We start from the raw sequence: 18,213 nt of genomic DNA, 5'->3' as shown, positions 1-18,213 counted from the left end.
TCAGAGGTGTAAGGAAAAGACGCATAAATAAGAGAGCCCGGAGGCTCAAAGCGAGCACTCCTGTCGCCATTTTGTATGCGTCTAGAATCGGAGAGAATGGCGATTGTTTGAATTGCAGCCCAACCACGAAGACCTCTTGGTGATGGATATCGGCCGCCAATCGGCCCGCTGAAGCTACCTCCAACATCCGCTGCACGGGAGCGTCATTACCGTGGCGCGCCGCGTCGCACCTTGGAGCTACGTACACCAGCACTAGGAGCGAGAGGGCTGCCACCTTCTTTTCCTTTGGTGGCTTCGTCCGGTGGACTGCAAGCTGCCGTCTGCAGAAGCGGGGTCGGGGCGCGAACTAGCGGCCTCCCTGATGCAGCGCTGTCTGCGGGAACTGAACTGAGCTGCCCTGGGCTGATGGCCGGAGGTGCTGAGGCTCACTACAACGACGGCGGTCTGCCGCTACCCTTCGGCGCTCTTCATGGGGTCCACGAATCGCGCCTGAGGGAGCAGTCAGCGGTGTACCGGGCAGCTAACGCATGCGGCGACCACTTGCCTTGGCGCGAGTAGGAGCGCTATGTCCGCAAGGCTGGGCAGCCGGACACCAGAGCTGCAGATTCCGGCATTTGGCGTTGACGCTGACCCAGGCTGCGTGGCTCCATCGCTGTGTGTCTTCGATGTAATAAAGTCAGTTACACACTTGCCTGTGTTTTTCTGCACGCTTCGGCGTTAGCCATCCTTCGAGTGCTCTCCCTATCACTGAACTACAAACTCAAATCTAATGAGGCATCCTGCATGTTCTTGCAGCAGCCATAATGTTATATAACTGCATATACAAAATTTTGATATTTTTATGGTTATGTAATTTGTTAATAAAATGTTGTAGGAATATATAATCCATAACCCAGAATTTGAACATTATCAAATAATCAGTTTCTTCAACAAACGTTTTTACAAGGCTTTACAATCTCGTAAATTTAAATATATTGAGTTAATATTGATAGAGTGCATATTTTGGTATAAAAAAGTTAATGCAGAAGTATTCTATAAAGTTCTATAATTTTCGAATGTTTGAAGGAAAAATAATTTTGGCTAAGGTTTCATTTAGAGAATGATTCTGATGTGCCACGATTAAAAAGAATGATCTCACTGAAAAGGGTACAGCGATGACAGAGCGGACAGTTCAAAGGGTAAAGACTACTTAAAGTTAGATATTCAAAATTGCACCAATTACATTTATGAAGATACAAAATAAAAATTAAATTAAATGTTCCTGTAACAAGTGTAACGCCGCGAGTCAAACCGCAATAGCATTTCATTGCAGTAAGCTACCTTGCAGTACGGGCTCGTAGCTTTGGAGTCGGTGGCGGTGACAGCCGCTTGTATCTCGGCGTGATCCACTCGCACTTTTCGCTAGCACGACCGTGGGAAGCTCTTACTTGTGTCAGTTCCAGGGACAGAATATTCAAAACCTTAAGAATCTAATTAAACTGTTCTAAATCTTATTCAATTTCGAAAAAACCTTATACTTAGCCTTTTGTTATAAAAAAAAGCTGCAGGCAGGAGTGGCCGAGCGGTTCTAAGCGCTCCAGTCTGAAACCGCGCTACCGCTACGGCCGCAGGTTCGAATCCTGCCTCGGGCATGGATGTGTGTGATATCCTTAGGTTAGTTAGGTTTAAGTAGTTCTAAGTTCTAGGGGACTGATGACCTCAGATGTTAAGTCCCATAGTGCTCAGAGCCATTTTTATAAAAAAAGCTGGTTGCAAAATCTCATCTTTCTGGCTGGGATACTTTCAAAGTTAGAGAAAATTACCAAAAATACAAAAAACCGATGTTAGTAAGATTAAAGTCAGTTCAGATGCATAACAGTTTGTCCTTTGCTATCAGGTGGAATCATTACTGAAGTTCGCAAAATGTTAGGTCAGTATGTTTGAATTTTTATACTTAAATAACGTTCACTATTTTTCGTTTTCTTAATAGAGAATTCAGTAAGAATTAATATTCATTTAATAACTATTTGTTTTGTTGTGTAAATAAATGAGAGTAAATGAGAGTGCGTATGCAGGACATACGTAAAGATTCAATATTATCTCCTCTTAAACATTATGTAACTTAATCATGGGAAAGTATGCAACAAGCTGTTGCAACGAAAGCTGTAATTCCCCTTACATGCTGATGAAGTGTGTCTAAGTGTGCTTGTTTTTGTAAGAAGGCAGTCAAAATAGTTATTTGTAGAGTAATGTGTTTCTAAAGTTATTTCAAGATTAGTTTTCGTTTGGTTTGGTTTGGTGGAACATTTTATTAATATTTGCAGCATAGCATGATGTAAATGCATCTGCGAATGTTCATTGGTGTAAAACAGTTTAGGCGCGAATATAATCTTGAAAGATTGATCTGATAGGCTGTTCGTTTGATCAACCAATCAGAGTGAAGTCTTTCCCGCGCTCTAGCAAGTAGTATACGCGCTGTGAGCAACGGCATTGAGGCAGTCGTAGTCTCGTTGTCGGACGCGCAGGCCATGTTGAACGTGTCCGAAAAAGTTATGTGCAAAATGAAGAAGGTACTGTTGTTTCACGTTCGGTTTATATCACCATGAAAGCAGATGCATTTACGGACAGATTGTGAAAATCTGAGCTTTGTGAAGGAATTAGTTGGAGAGATAAACGCGTGTGAACTCTCTGCCTTTGCGAAGAATTCCGCGTGGCATATTTCGTAATTGTTTACGGAATAGTTGGCGAGCAACGTCTTTTAAAGAAATCCACTGAAAAAGACCGAATGTAAAATTCATGTTGTAGCTGAGTATAAACTGCGAAAATTGCGTAACAATTCGGGTTGAACTTCGGTACATTTCTCGCTGTCTTGCATGTGTACCGCATGGTATGACCTGTGAGATGAGGACAGTGATATTAGCTGTTAATTTTAAATGCGGGCTGATGGTACCTATTTGATTTGGCACCTAAAGCAAATAAAGAACTATTTGCCGAATTTTGACATTTTTCTTAGAAATGAAACAATCGCCCTCCACCCTAAAATTTTTATAAGATATTTACATGACATTTAGCTACAGAATTAATACAGACTGTGATAACGTAAGTACTGGCGATGTTTTTCTTCAACGCTGTGTGGCGAGAGGCCGCTTTTAGGGCGCAGATGCAGGTGCACTGGCAGTTTAGTTGGGGTCGTTCTGTTACGAGGTCTGCACCGGATCGCACCGAAGCTATATATACAGTCCCGCCGCTCACTGTCATTTTGTCAATCGTGTAAGTGCCGCAGTCGAACTCTGTGCCAGACTCGCAGTGGACTACGTAATGCAGTTAGTAGGAATTGCAAAACTCTGCCTTGGAAGGTTGTTTGTCGAGAAACATTAATGTCGCACTTGATTCGAATTGATTAAAATTCAACTTTAGTGTGATTTGCAAGTTGTTAATTGCTTCATCGTTTTCGGTCTGGCAGGTTTTTGTCCGCCGCCCATATTCTGAATCCGTGTGGTGAGTGGAGCATTAAGGCTTTTCACTTTTAGGAGAGCTAATCTGTGTGTTGAATTACCTGTACATTGTGTTGCAGAAGAGAAATTTTTAAATCGTGGAGATTTGAGAAGATTTAGATTCTGAACTGTGTAGATTCTCTGGAGAGTATTAAAATTTATGTGGTCTGTTTACAAGCTGTGTGTGTGAAACCACAGATTTTTGAATGAAAGTACTTAACACAAACAGTAAACATTAAATTTTTGTAGTTACATCCTCAGTCCCTCAAAGTAATTAGTAGAAGTTTATTTTTCAGCCACGGTGAGATAAAATGTGGCAAATTGCGAGTAACTCGGTTCAGGCTATTTTCACGTTGCTCATGTCAACATTTTACAGAGCCTTGTGGTTTGGATGAACACCATGCTAAGAGCAAATATAGAATGACAACACGAAACAATTTGTAGGAATACAAAACGCCACGCTGAAATTCATTCGGATAGTTAGAAGTAAATAATGGCTTAAAAAGCACCCACTCGACCAACTGCTGAGTATTATTGAACGAATATTTCTTGAACGCAACTGCCAACAGCTGTTAGGTATTTTATGAAATTCAAAACAGGCAGCTGTGTATATGCCCTTTATTATCACCACCGGTTTTAGTTAATGACCATCATCGCAGCATTAAAGTTTATGTATTATGTACTTATCATGCCGTGTGCTATCAGTATGGCAGTGTTATTAATACAAATCCATCAGAAATGCTGCACATCAAAAGAACAAACAGGCATCTGTACTCAAGACGTGGTATTTTCTGTAAAGGACATTTATAATTTTCATGTATCTGTATTAATAACATTGCCATATAAATATGACAAAGCAAAAATATACGTCGTATGATCTATAATAGTGTGATGATGCTTGTTATCCGAAAGTGATAGTGATGATAAAGCATGTATAGATAGCTATGTGCCATGAATGCCAAAAAATACACTGAGGGGACAAAAGTCATATGGTACTAATAATATCTCGTCGTACCACCTTTCGCGCTCCGTAGTGCATCCACTCAGCAAGTCGATGTAAGTCCCCTGCAAAAATATTGAGCCATGCTGCCGCTATAGCCGTTGATAATTGCGAAAGTGTTGCCGATGCAGGATTTTGTACACGAAATGACCTCTCAATTATGTCCCATAAATATTCGATGGGATTCATGTCAGGAGATCTGAGTGGCCAAATCATTAGCTCGAATTGTCCAGAATGTTCTTCAAGCGGGTGACATGGCTCATCGTCATGCATGAAAATTACATCGTTCTCTGGCAGCAGGTGGTTCAAAAAATAGATCAAATGGCTCTAAGCACTATGGGACTTAACAACTGCGGTCATCAGTCCCCTAGACTTAGAACTAAATTGTTGTTGTTGTGGTCTTCAGTCATGAGACTGGTTTGATGCAGCTCTCCATGCTACTCTATCCTGTGCAAGCTGCTTCATGTTCCAGTACGTACCGCAGCCTGCATCCTTCTGAATCTGCTTAGTGTATTCATCTCTTGGTCTACAATTTTTACCATCCACGCTGTCCTCCAATACTGAACTGGTGATCCCTTGATGCGCCAGAACATGCCCTACCAACCGATCCCTTCTTCTAGTCAGGTTGTGCCACAAACTCCTCTTCTCCCCAATTCTATTCAATACGTCCTCATTAGTTATGTGATATACCCATCTAATCTTCAGCATTCTTCTGTAGCACCACATTTCGAAAGCTTCTATTCTCTTCTTGTCTAAACTATTTTTCGTCCATGTTTCACTTCCATACATGGCTACACCCCATACAAATACTTTCACAAACGACTTCCTGACACTTAAATCAATACTGGATCTTAACAAATTTCTCTTCTTCAGAAACGCTTTCCTTGCCATTGCCAGTCTACATTTTATATCCTCTCTACTTCGACCATCATCAGTTATTTTACTCCCTAAATAGCAAAACTCCTTTACTACTTTAAGTGTCTCATTTCCTAATCTAATTCCCTCAGCATCACCCGCCTTAATTCGACTACATTCCATTATCCTTGTTTTGCTTTTGTTGATGTTCATCCTATACCCTCCTTTCAAGACACTGTCAATCCCGTTCAACTTCTCTTCCAAGTCCTTTGCTGTCTCTGACAGAATTACAATATTATCGGCGAACCTTAAAAGTTTTAATTTCTTCTCCATGGATTTTAATACCTACTCCGAATTTTTCTTTTGTTTCCTTTACTGCTTGATCAGTATACAAATTGAACTACGTAAACCTAACTAACCTACGGACATCACACACATCCATGCCCAAGGCAGGATTCGAACCTGCGACTGTAGCAGCAGGGCGGTTCCGGACCAGCAGGTGGTATCCAAGTAGCCGAACACGACTATTCCTAGTCAATGATCGGTTCAGCTGGACCAGAGGACTCCACTCCATATGAATACAGCCCATCACCATTATGGAGCTACCGCCAGCTTGCACAGTGTCTTGTTGACAACACAGGTAAACGGCTTCGTGGGGTCTGGATCATTCTCGAATCCTACTATCAGCTTTTATCAACTAAATTGGGATGTCTGACCACGCCACAGTCTTCCAGTCATCTAGTGTCCAAGTGATATGGTCACGAACCCAGCACAGGCGCTGCAGGCGATGTCGTGCTGTTATCAAAGGCACTCGCGTCGATCTTCTGTTGCCTTAGCCCATTAACCCCAAATTTCGCCTCACTGCGCTATCGGATACGTTCGTTGTAGGTCTCACATTGGTTTCTGCCGTTATTTCACCCAGTGTTACTTGTGTGTTAGCGCTGATAACTCTATGCAAACGCCGCTGCTTTCGGTTGTTAAGTGAAGGCCGTCGGGCACTGTGTTGTCCCTGGTGAGAGGCAATAGAAGAAATTTGATATGCTCAGCAGCTATTGACACTGTGAATCTCGGAATATTGAATTCCCTTAAGATTTCCAAAATGAATGTCCTAAGGGTCTAGCTCCAACCACCGTTTTGCGTTCAGATCTGTTTATTCCCGTCGTGTGGCTATAATTGCGTCGGGAACCTTTTCACATGAATCACCTGAGTACCCATGGCTGCTCTGCCAGTAGACTGCCGTTTTGCACCTTGTGTATGCCTTACTGCCGGCATCTGTGAGCCGACCGATGTGGCCGAGCGGTTCTAGTCACTTCAGTCCGGAACCGCGCGGCTGAAAATGTTTCGCAAGAATCAATAAGTAATGTACAAAAAGATTCACGTAGATTGCCTTATTAGTTTTTCGCAAAAGAATATCGTTAGAATCGCTTATTTCATAGGCTAACTGAGGAGAATGGACCCTTAAATCATCAGTGGGGTGCGACAGTTCCGTATGACAACATGAATATGAAATACGCCACTAGCTGGTTTGATGTTCCCTGCAGCAAAATACCAAAGTCTAAATTCTGTAATTTGTTTGAAACTACTTATCGGATTTATGAGAGTGAATCACTTTGCAATTTGTCTTTTTTATGTCCACCACATTAGCAGCAGAAGTTACTGTGATTCTCTGTATGTCCATGTTTTCACAGATGGTTGTGGAAACTCGGCTGTTCAGTACAGAATGAAGAATCAAAACGCCTCTCAGTCGTTTAAATTTTAAAATTGTTATTTTGTTGGACTACCAGTTTCGGCGATACATTACGCCGTGTTCATGCCACTCGACTGGCTTACTTGTAGGGAACTTCTACATCTACATCTACATCTATACTCCGAAATCCACCTGACAGTGTGTGGCGGATGGTGCTTTGAATACCTGTATCGGTTGTCCCTTCTGTTCCAGTCTCGTATTGTTCGTGGAAAAATTTCCAGCTTTCCACCTGTGATCCAGTCGAAACAGGGGGCAGTATCCTTAGATTTTTGAGACAGTGATCACTCTGAACATCACCTGCCGATGGCTGGTCCCTATCTGGACTGGAACAAAGGTGAGAATCTACCTGAAAGTCTGTTAAGGGACCTGAGGACGGGATAATTATCGGCGAAACGGTAGCCAATAAAATAACAATTTGGAACTTTAGACGGCTGAAAGGTGTTCGATTTGACATTCTGTACTGTGATTCTGTCGAAGAAAGACTTTGATGCTGATACGCCTAATTAATGACTAATTAATATTTGTATGGCAATGGACTATACGTCGATTAGAGTGTGATTTTTTTCACTCCGGCTATATGATAATAGTATTAGGATGGTTCAAATGGTTCAAATGGCTCTGAGCACTATGGGACTTAACTACTGTGGTCATCGGTCCCCTAGAACTTAGAACTACTTAAACCTAACTAACCTAAGGACATCACACACATCCATGCCCGAGGCAGGATTCGAACCTGCGACCGTAGCAGTCGTGGTATTAGGATGCCTTGAAGGCGCCAATGTAGTGCAGAGAGGTAGTGGCTGACCTGTGAGATGAAGTCAGCATGCGGATGCAGGTTGAACTGGTAGGAGGCGATGGGCGGCGGGTAGGGGTCCCAGTTGACGATGATTTGCGGGATCTCCAGCCGGTCGCACATGGAGCGCACCACGTCCGTGGAGGCGCTCTGCCGGGGACCCACCACGCCCGCCACGCCCTCCTCCACCAGGCTGCAGGCTGTGCGGGGTTAAGTAGTCAGCGAGGCGATCACCACTCATTATACATCACAGTGTCTCGTACTGTGGCAGAAAGTCACGGCCTACTTCAGTAAAAATGTGTTGTTACGAAACAGTTAATAGATTACAATTTAAGAAAACTTGTTATGTATACAGGGTGGTCCATTGATCGTGACCGGGCCAAATATCTCACGAAATAAGCGTCAAACGAAAAAAACTACAAAGAACGAAACTTGTCTAGCTTGAAGGGGGAAACCAGATGGCGCTATGGTTGGCCCTCTAGATGGCGGTGCCATAGGTCAAACGGATATAAACTGCGTTTATTTTAATAGGAACCACAATTTTTTATTACATGTTCGTGTAGTACGTAAAGAAATATTAATGCTTTAGTTGGGCCACTTTGTTCGCTTTGTGATAGATGGCGCTGTAATAGTCACAAACACATAGCTCACAATTTTAGGCGAACAGTAGGTTTTCTAAATTAAAATACAGAACGTAGGTACATTTGAACATTTTATTTCGGTTCTTCCAATGTGACACGTGTACCTTTGTGAACTTATCATTTCTGAGAACGCATGCTGTTACGGCATGATTACCTGTAAATACCACATTAATACAATAAATGCTCAAAATGATGTCCGTCAACCTCAATGCATTTGGCAATACATGTAACGACATTCCTCTCAACAGCGAGTAGTCCGCCTTCCGTAATGTTCGAACATGCATTGACAATGCGCTGACGCATGTTGTCAGGCGTTGTCGGTGGATCACGATAGCAAATATCCTTCAACTTTCCCCACAGAAAGAAATCCGGGGACGTCAGATCCGGTGAACGTGCGCGCCATGGTATGGTGCTTCGGCGACCAATACACCTGTCATGAAATATGCTATTCAATATCGCTTCAACCGCACGCGAGCTATCTGCCGGACATCCATCATGTTGGAAGTACATAGCCATTCTCTCATGCAGTGAAACATCTTCTAGTAACATCGGTAGAACAATACGTAGGAAATCAGCATACACTGTACCATTTAGATTGCCATCGATAAAATAGCGGCCAATTATCTTTCCTCCCATAATGCCGTACCATACATTAACCCACCAAGGTCGCTGATGTTCCACTTGTCGCAGCCATCGTGGATTTTCCGTTGTCCAGTAGTGCATATTATGCCGGTTTACGTTACCGCTGTTGGTGAATAACGCTTCGTCGCTAAATAGAACGCGTGCAAAAAATCTGTCATCGTCCCGTAGTTTCTCTTGTTCGAAATCGTTCAAATGGCTCTGAGCACTATGGGACTTAACATCTGAGGTCATCAGTCCCCTAGAACTTAGAACTACTTAAACCTAACTAACCTAAGGACATCACACACATCCCTGCCCGAGGCAGGATTCGAGCCTGCGATCGTACCAGTCGCGCGGTTCCCGGCCGTAGCGCCTAGAACCGCTCGGCCACCCCGGCCAGCAATTCTCTTGCGCCCAGTGGCAGAAATGTACATGACGTTCAAAGTTGTCGCCATGTAGTTCCTGGTACGGGTGCAATCGATGTTGATGTAGCATTCTCAACACCGACGCTTTTGAGATTCCCGATTCTGGCGCAATTTGTCTGGTACCGATGTGCGGATTAGTCGCGACAGCAGCTAAAACACCTACTTCGGCATCATCATTTGTTGCAGATCGTGGATGAAGTTTCACTTGTGGCTGAACAGTTCCTGTTTCCTTAAATAACGCTACTATCCGGTGAACGGCCCGGACACTTGGGTGATGTCGTCCAGGATACCGAGCAGCATACATAGCACACGCCCATTGGGCATTTTGATCACAATAGCCATACATCAACACGATATCGACCGTTTCCGCAATTGGTAAACGGTCCATTTTATAACGGGTAATGTATCACGAAGCAAATACCGTCCGCACTGGCGGAATGTTACGTGATACCACGTACTTATAAGTTTGTGGCTATTACAGCGCCATCTATCACAAAGCGAAAAAGTGGTCCAACTAAAACATTCATATTTCTTGACGTACTACACAAATATGTAATAAAAATGGGAGTTCCTATTAAGAAAAACGCAGTTGATATCCGTTTGACCTATGGCAGCGCCATTTAGCGGGCCAACCATAGCGCCATCTGGTTTCCCACTTTAAGCTAGACGAGTGTCGTTCTTTGTAGTTTTTTCGTTTGACGCTTATTTCCTGAGATATTTGGCCCGGTCACGATCAGTGGACCACCCTGTATTCGGAATTATTTTTAACGTGATGAGAAAAATAAAAAAGACATAAAAATGAAAAAAATGTTATGTTATTCTGATCTTCAGTTCTAAGATTGTTTGATGCAGCGTACTACGATACTCAATCTTGGACCACTCTTTTCATCTGTGATTACTACTAACAACCCAAATTCATCCGAACCTGCTCGCTATATTCAAGTCTCCCTACATAATTTTTATCTTCCTGCCACCACACCCATAGTTTCTTCTGTGACGAAAATGATGACCATTCGTTGATGACTGAGAACGTGTAAAGTCAACCGATCTCCTCCTTTAGTCAGATTTTTCCATAAGTGACATTCTTTTCACAATTCTGTTCATTACTTCCACATTATTTATTCGAACTACCTATCTAATCTTCATCATTCTTCTATAGCACCATTGCTCAATAGGTTCCACTTTCGTACAAGGCTTCACTCGAGACAAATACATTCAGTAATTTTCTTACAGTTGCCAGTCTACATTTTATATTCTCCCTCCTTCGTCCGTCATCAGTTATTTTGTTGCCCAAATAGCAAAACTTATCTACTCTCTTTGGTGTCTCAATTCGTAATCTACTCTGCCTGAAAAACTAAACAAAAATAAAAAAGTTCCAGAAAGAGAGGAGGAGACGAGATTACACTTCTTGAATTTAGGGGCATGCGAGTTTATTTCAGTGATTACAAAATTGGCAGATTTACAAAGAACATTACAGTGTGAGCCCACCGATCAGTATGAAGTTGCACCTCCGTCTGGCATGGACGCATGTACTGACTCGGTTGGGAAGGGTGTCGTAAAGCTGTTGTGCGGTCTCGTGAGGAAAGCTGACACATAACTGTTGTAATGGGTCCTTGATGTCCACACATGTCATATTGAGGACTGATTTGAGGATTTTGCTGACCAAGAGAGTGCCTCAACATCATGCGGACAGTTCGTACACACACTTGTCATGTGTAGACGAGAATTGTCCTGCTGAAAAATGGCACGACGACACTCACTTGAGAGGGAGCACATGAGGACGCAAGATTTCTGTGAAGTATCGTTGTGCCGTCAGATTTACCTCGATCACTACCAGCCGTGAGCTGAAGTTATACCCAATGTCTCCCCACGCCATGGGTTCAGCAGTAACACTGCTGTACCTATCCAAAACGTTGGAAAAATGGGACCTCTTACCACGCCTTTCCATACTCGACTCGATATTATCCAGGGTAGTGCAAACCGTGATTTATCGCTGAACACAGTGCGACGCTATTTATCAGCAGTCCATACTTCCCGGACAAGGCACGACTGCAAATGCGTTGTGGTATTAATAACGACCTAAGAATGGGATGGTAATTCCCTAGTCCGGCTGCTACTACCAGTGGCCCAGGATGATACAGTATGTTCCAGAAAGTCTACACGTGCTCTACGGTGTCAGACGCTGATGTCAAAGGTATTATGATGTGTTCGGTGCACAATTCGACGTTCCTCCATTGTGGATGTCAGACGTGGGCGACGGTAGTGGAGCAACAAGGACGTCCCAACAAAGTAGGCCACCCCAGACAAGGACGTAGCCCCAAATCCAAGATAGCGACCGTGACGCAAGTATGTGACGTCAGCTGATGACGCGATTGACGTCATTCACGATGGCGGTAAGATAGGTCAATTGCGCTGCCTCTACTAACCTAAGAAAGTGCCACGCCCCCTGGCGGCAAGTTTGAATTTTGGAGGGAAGATAGCTCAATTGGGCTACCTCTACTAAGCTAAGAAAATTGCGGGAAAGAAAGGGCTACCACCACTAACCTCTTCCTAGGAACTGGACATAAGTCTTTATTTAGACAATTACAAGCAGTACCATCATCAATTCTGTTAGCCACCCTCTAGGAAAATTTATTAGCATAGTTGGTATGGTGTCGCCCCACTAGAGGCTGCTCATTTAATTCGAATATAATTTCTATAAATTTGTATAAATTTCTTTAACTTTCTTTAAACGTCTATAAATTTGATTAAATTTATTATCTACCTACAGCATTAGTGTTGTGTTACCACCACAAGAGGTTGAGATATCAGTTTCCCAGTCTCTTAATATCTTTATTACATGCACTCATTCAGCTCTGGACATAAGTCTTTATTTAAACAATTACAAACAGTACAGCCATAAAGTGTGTTCGCCATCCCCCTCGAATTTCGAATTTTTTGCTGTAATAGCTTACATTCAATTCGAATATAATTTTTATAAATTTCTTTAAATTGGTTTAAATTTCTTTACATGTCTGTAAATTTGTTTAAATTTATTATCTACCGACAGCATTAGTTTCGTGTCACCACCACAAGAGGCTGAGATATCGATAGCCGTTCACTGAGAGGCTAAACCAGTGTTCAAAACTTATTTCAATGCCACCCCTTCTCATTTATTACGTACATTCGTTTAATAAATTATTGTTAGTTGTTTCTCATGGAGCTGCCAGCATTATTCGAGCTGTAGTGTATCATTCCCCTTTGACCAGATAGCTGCGGCGTGCTAGAACGCCACCTCTACACAAGCATCTACTTTCAGTGGTTTGCAGTTCACTTCCTGCAACCTTTATGTTAGGCGTCAAACTTACCTGTTCAATGCAACAGCCAATTATGTAAATTAGCACTTCAGCTTGGAGCCGGAATCCAAAGACACTACAAGTTGCAAACTTTCTTTATGTAAACTAGGCTTATGGTTAAGGAAACAGTTTGTGGGGATCAAATACTTGAGATACAGAAACCATTTTCAGTTATAGAAAAGTGCATTAAGAATACGAAATAAAAGAAGAGCGGCCAAAGAAGAGCGGCGCGTTTCTTCACTGGGTTATTTGGTAAGCGTGATAGCGTTACGGAGATGTTTAGCAAACTCAAGTGGCAGACTCTGCAAGAGAGGCGCCCTACATCGCGGTGTAGCTTGCTGTCCAGGTCGGCGGTTCTTAAGGTATGCATTTTAGAGTCCTTGTTAACTAGTCTTTTTTTTCGACTCTGGATATTGACAATTGCTCCTGGGACAACATGACACACGAATTAAAATTTTTGAAAGCTTAATTTACATGAAGTAATCACTGTAATTCCACAAACTGAGCTGTATGTTGAGATGAAACAAGAACCATGTAGAATTTATATACAACAAGAAGAAAATTACCTAGAATAGGAGTTTCTGTCAGAGAATCTAATTACAAAATAAGTTACTCATAAAATTTTTTAAATAATATTTTGAATCAGACTCACGTAATATCAACTGAATCTTTAAGAGCTCTATATTTTACAACGTAACCAGTTTAGGGAGAACATACACTACTGGCCATTAAAATAACGTGCTACAGACGCGAAATTTAACCGACAGGAAGAAGATGCTGTGATATGCAAATGATTAGCTTTTCAGAGCATTCACACAAGGTTGGCGCCGGTGGCGACACCTACAACGTGCTTACATGAGGAAAGTTTCCAACCGATTTCTCATACGCAAACAGCAGTTGACCGGCGTTGCCTGGTGAAACGTTGTTGCGATGCCTCGTGTAAGGAGGAGAAATGCGTACCACCACGTTTCCGACTTTAAAGTCGGATTGTAGCCTATCGCGATTGCGGTTTATCGTATCGCGACATTGCTGCTCGCGTTGGTCGAGATCCAATGACTGTTAGCAGACTGTGGAATCGGTGGGTTCAGGAGGGTAATACGGAACGCCGTGCTAGATGCCAACGGCCTCGTATCACTAGCAGTCGAGATGACAGGCATCTTATCCGCATGACTGTAACGGATCGTGCAGCCACGTCTCGATCCCTGAGTCAACAGATGGGAACGTTTGCAAGACAGCAACCATCTGCACGAACAGTTCGACGACGATTGCAACAGCATGGACTATCAGCTCGGAGACCGTGGCTGCGGTTACCGTTGACGCTGCATCACAGACAGGAGCGCCTGCGATGGTGTAGTCGACGACGAACCTGGGTGCACGAATGGCAAAACGTCAATTTTTCGGATGAACCCAGGTTCTGTTTACAGCATCATGATGGTCGCATCCGTGGTTGGCGTCATCGCGGTGAACGCACATTGGACGCGTGTATTCGTCACCGCCGTACTGGCGTGTCACCCGGCGTGATGGTATGGGGTGCCATTGGTTGCACGTCTCGGTCACCTCTCGTTCACATTGACGGCACTTTGAACAGTGGACGTTACATTTCAGATGTGTTACGATCCGTGGCTCTACCCTTCATTTGATCAGGTCCTGTACGGGCCTTTCTGGATACAGAAAATGTTCGATTGCTACCCTGGCCAGATCTCTCACCAATTGAAAACGTGTGGTCAATGGTGGCCGAGCAACTGGCTCGTCACAATATGCCAGTCACTACTCTTGCTGAACTGTGGTATCGTGTTGAAGCTGCATGGGCAGCTGTACCTGTACACGCCATCCAAGCTCTGTTTGACTCAATGCCCAGGCGTATCAAGGCCGTTATTACGGCCAGAGGTGGTAGTTCTGGGTACTGATTTCTCAGGATCTATGTACCCAAATTGCGCGAAAATGTAACCACATGTCAGTTCTAGTATAATATATTTGTCCAATGAATGCCCGTTTATCATCTGCATATCTTCTTGGTGTAGCAATTTTAATGGCCGGTACTGTATTTCGACAAGGAAGTGAGGTATCTCTTTAATTTGATAACAAACCAATCACATACACGACAACGTTTGGATTAGATGTAAGCAAGCATAAGTTACACAATAAAAGAGTGCACTACATGTGTTTAAATCGCAGGATCCCTCATTATCTCTACTGAGAGTGCAAGAAAAGCGCTGGAAACTCCTACTACTTTTAGCAGACACTGCAAGGTGCTCATATTTTTTGGAGACATTTGTGGGTTGTAGAAGAGGACCTAATAGCCACTGGAATAAGACTGAATGGTGCTGTTAATGCAGTCAGCTGCAGTAAAAGGAATGAGTCGTACCCCTGCGCTTGGCGCTGTAGCTGTCGGCCGCGTTGAGCACCTCGACGTGCGAGCGCAGCAGCGGGCGGTGGCCGGCGTTGCCCAGCACGAACTCCATCGTCGTCTGGCGGTTGACCGCCTCCACCGCCGAAAGGAAGGCGTGCTGCAGCGCCGGCGGGTCAGTCTCCTCGAAGATGCCGGCTGCGAGCACCACAGTTCTCGCTCTACACCGTTCTACCCACTGCAACTCAAATACTCGCTTGAAATTTCTGGAGCAGAGGAAGCGTCCAAAGGCTTGATTAGCGGAGTGAATCCTTGTACCCGTTACTGACAAGGGAATCTCCCCATCGCACCCCCCTCAGATTTAGTTATAAATTGTCACAGTGGATAGGCCTTGAAAAACTGAAGACAGATCAATCGAGAAAACAGGAAGAAGTTGTGTGGAACTATGAAAAAATAAGCAAAATACACAAACTGAGTAGTCCATGTGCAACATAGGTAACATCAAGGAGAATGTGAGCTGAGGAGCGCCGTGGTCCCGTGGTTAGCGTGAGCAGCTGCGGAATCAGAGGTATTTGGTTCGAGTCTTCCCTCGAGTGAAAATTTTACTTTCTTTATTTTCCCAAAGTTACGATCTGTTCGTTCATTCATTGACGTCTCTGTTCACTGTAATAAGTTTAGTGTCTGTGTTTTGCGACCGCACCGCAAAACCGTGCGATTAGTAGAAGAAAGGGCGTGCCTCTCCAATAGGAACCGAAAATATTTGATCGCAAGGTCATAGGTCAACCGATTCCTCCACAGAAAAATACGTCTGATATATTCTATACGACACTGGTGACGACATGTGCGTCACATGACAAGAATGTGTTGTCGACCCACCTAACTTGCACACTTGGCGAATGGGTAAAAAGATTCTTCTACCTTGCCCGATTTAGGTTTTCTTGTGGATGTGATAATCACTCCCAAAAAAAGTGATGAAAACATAAGAGTTTGTCACATAAACTGCAATAAATGAATGCAACAGCTTCACAGTCGCACAGTTTTCCCTGTGCTCTGTCAAAACATATGTTTTTTGCGTTTTCAAATGTTTCCGTTTGTAGACGTCAAATCCTCCTTATGTCCAAGCAAATCTGAACATGTCCTGGAATTTTGGAGAGCGAAGTTGATTATGTGTGAGTGCCTGAACTTTGATAATTGTCTGAAAATAAAAAATTAAAATTTTCACTCGAGTGAAGACTTGAACCAAAGACCTCTCGTTCTGCAGCTGCTCACGCTGACCACGGGACCACGGCGCTCGTAAGCTCAGACTCTCCATGATGTTGCCTACCTGTCGCATGGACTACTCTGTTTGTATATTTTGCTTATTTTTTTCGTAGTTCCACACAACTTCTTCCTCTTTTCTCGATTGATCTGTGTTCAGTTTTTCAAGGCCTATCCACTGTGCCAACTTATAACTAAATCTGAGGGGGGTGCGATGGGGAGGTTCCCTTGTGAGTGCAGTGACAACGTAACTCATCCCATGTGACTGTCTATTCAATGCTGGCTCATGGTGATGAGCCGAAACATTATGATCATTGGCTAGCGTGGGGCTGAATGCCACCTGGTGACGTAGCAGGCACGTGATGCAGTAATACAGTTGTAAAACTGCCGTAGGTTACCGTAGACTACCGTAAGAAATGGCAGACTACGGGAGCTTTGGTTTGTTAAGGTCCTATACGCACTACGTATTCGTTAGGAGTGTTGCATGCGCGTCCGAAAGAATATACACCATACACATATAATTACGGCGATCACAAGCCAAGGATCATACGCTCGAACTCATGCTGGAATGGGCTTTACCACGAGCTTTGAGATTAATCGGCAGGGAGCACTACTTTCGTAGCTCATCGTGTTCAGTCAGAGGGTTAGCTGCCCTCTGTAATAAAAAACCGAGTTATTGGATCAACGATGAACTTGAACAAGCGTCATGGGACGTCCGTCCCAAACAAATACAGCGAACAGTGACAAACAAAATGAGATAACAATAAAAAGCGTGGTAGAGCTCCTGCCTAGTAAGTAGGAGATCTCTAGTTCGAATTCCGATTGGGCACACATTTTCCACTCTCCCGTTGATTTCTATCAGCGTCCCGTACGCAAGTGAAATTCGTAATTCATTGAAATTTCATTCTTCACGGCTGCCACGATCTACCACACATATAACACCATGCATATAATTTCTTTCATTTCCTCATACTGTCTTCAATATCTTCATCATCTGCAGAGCTAGTTGGTATATGAAGTTGTACTAGTGTGTTAGACGTTGCCTTCGTGTGTAACGCGTTCACTATGCTGTTCACAGTAGCTTACTAGCATTCCTGCTTTCTTTTTCATTATTAAACCTACTCCTGCATTACCTCTATTTGATTTTGTATTTATAATGCGCTATTCAGCTGACCAGAAATTCTATTCCTTCCGTCACTAAATTTTACTAAATCTCACTATACCTAACATCAGCCTATCTATTTCCCTTTTTAAATTTTCTTACCTTGTAAGGTGGCTATAATTTCGCACCTTGCAAGCAGTCATCTACATACTTCGCTGAGATTTACAACAGGAATTAAGTATAATTTTATAGGCTGTACATCGTATGTATGAATATTTATAGAAGACTGACATTGTCACGTGCACCTTGTAAATAGTTGTTAACGCTTGTTGTATGAAAGGTGATGGATTGTCTTTATTATGAAAATGGCGTAATGAATTATTGCCTTTATTAGTAGAGGTTAGAACGCCAGTGGAAATGAAACAGGAGGTGTGACTCAAGCGCTGGGTGGAGAAGCCCACTCAGGTGTGTTGGTTCTGCTTGACACAGCAAGTAGTCAAGACGGACGGTCGGGGCACCTGAGCGCTGCAGCACAATACAGCGGCTGCCGACTGCTTTTGTAGCGGGGGTGGAAGGAAACTCTGAAAATTACGGCTGTACTTTCCCCTTGCTTTCAG

At 43.4% G+C, this 18,213-nt stretch overlaps 1 protein-coding gene across 2 annotated transcripts in view; it reads right to left on the bottom strand.

Moving 5' to 3' along the window:
• The window catches only part of LOC124594227 (glutamate receptor ionotropic, kainate 2-like), a 281,777-nt gene that overhangs the window by 176,394 nt on the left and 87,170 nt on the right, over nucleotides 1-18,213 (bottom strand). The window contains exons 3-4 of one of the 2 annotated variants that reach the window (XM_047132590.1): nucleotides 15,256-15,435; nucleotides 7,881-8,068 (exon numbers count right to left, since the gene is read on the bottom strand). In XM_047132590.1, coding sequence (XP_046988546.1) covers nucleotides 7,881-8,068; nucleotides 15,256-15,435 — 368 coding nt within the window. The remainder of the gene's footprint in view (nucleotides 1-7,880; nucleotides 8,069-15,255; nucleotides 15,436-18,213) is intronic. The other variant, XM_047132591.1, reaches the window with a different exon arrangement.

The sequence above is a fragment of the Schistocerca americana genome, chromosome 2, assembly GCF_021461395.2.
Source record: "Schistocerca americana isolate TAMUIC-IGC-003095 chromosome 2, iqSchAmer2.1, whole genome shotgun sequence".
Lineage (NCBI taxonomy): Eukaryota > Metazoa > Arthropoda > Insecta > Orthoptera > Acrididae > Schistocerca > Schistocerca americana.
This window is presented reverse-complemented; position numbering and strand designations above follow the sequence as displayed.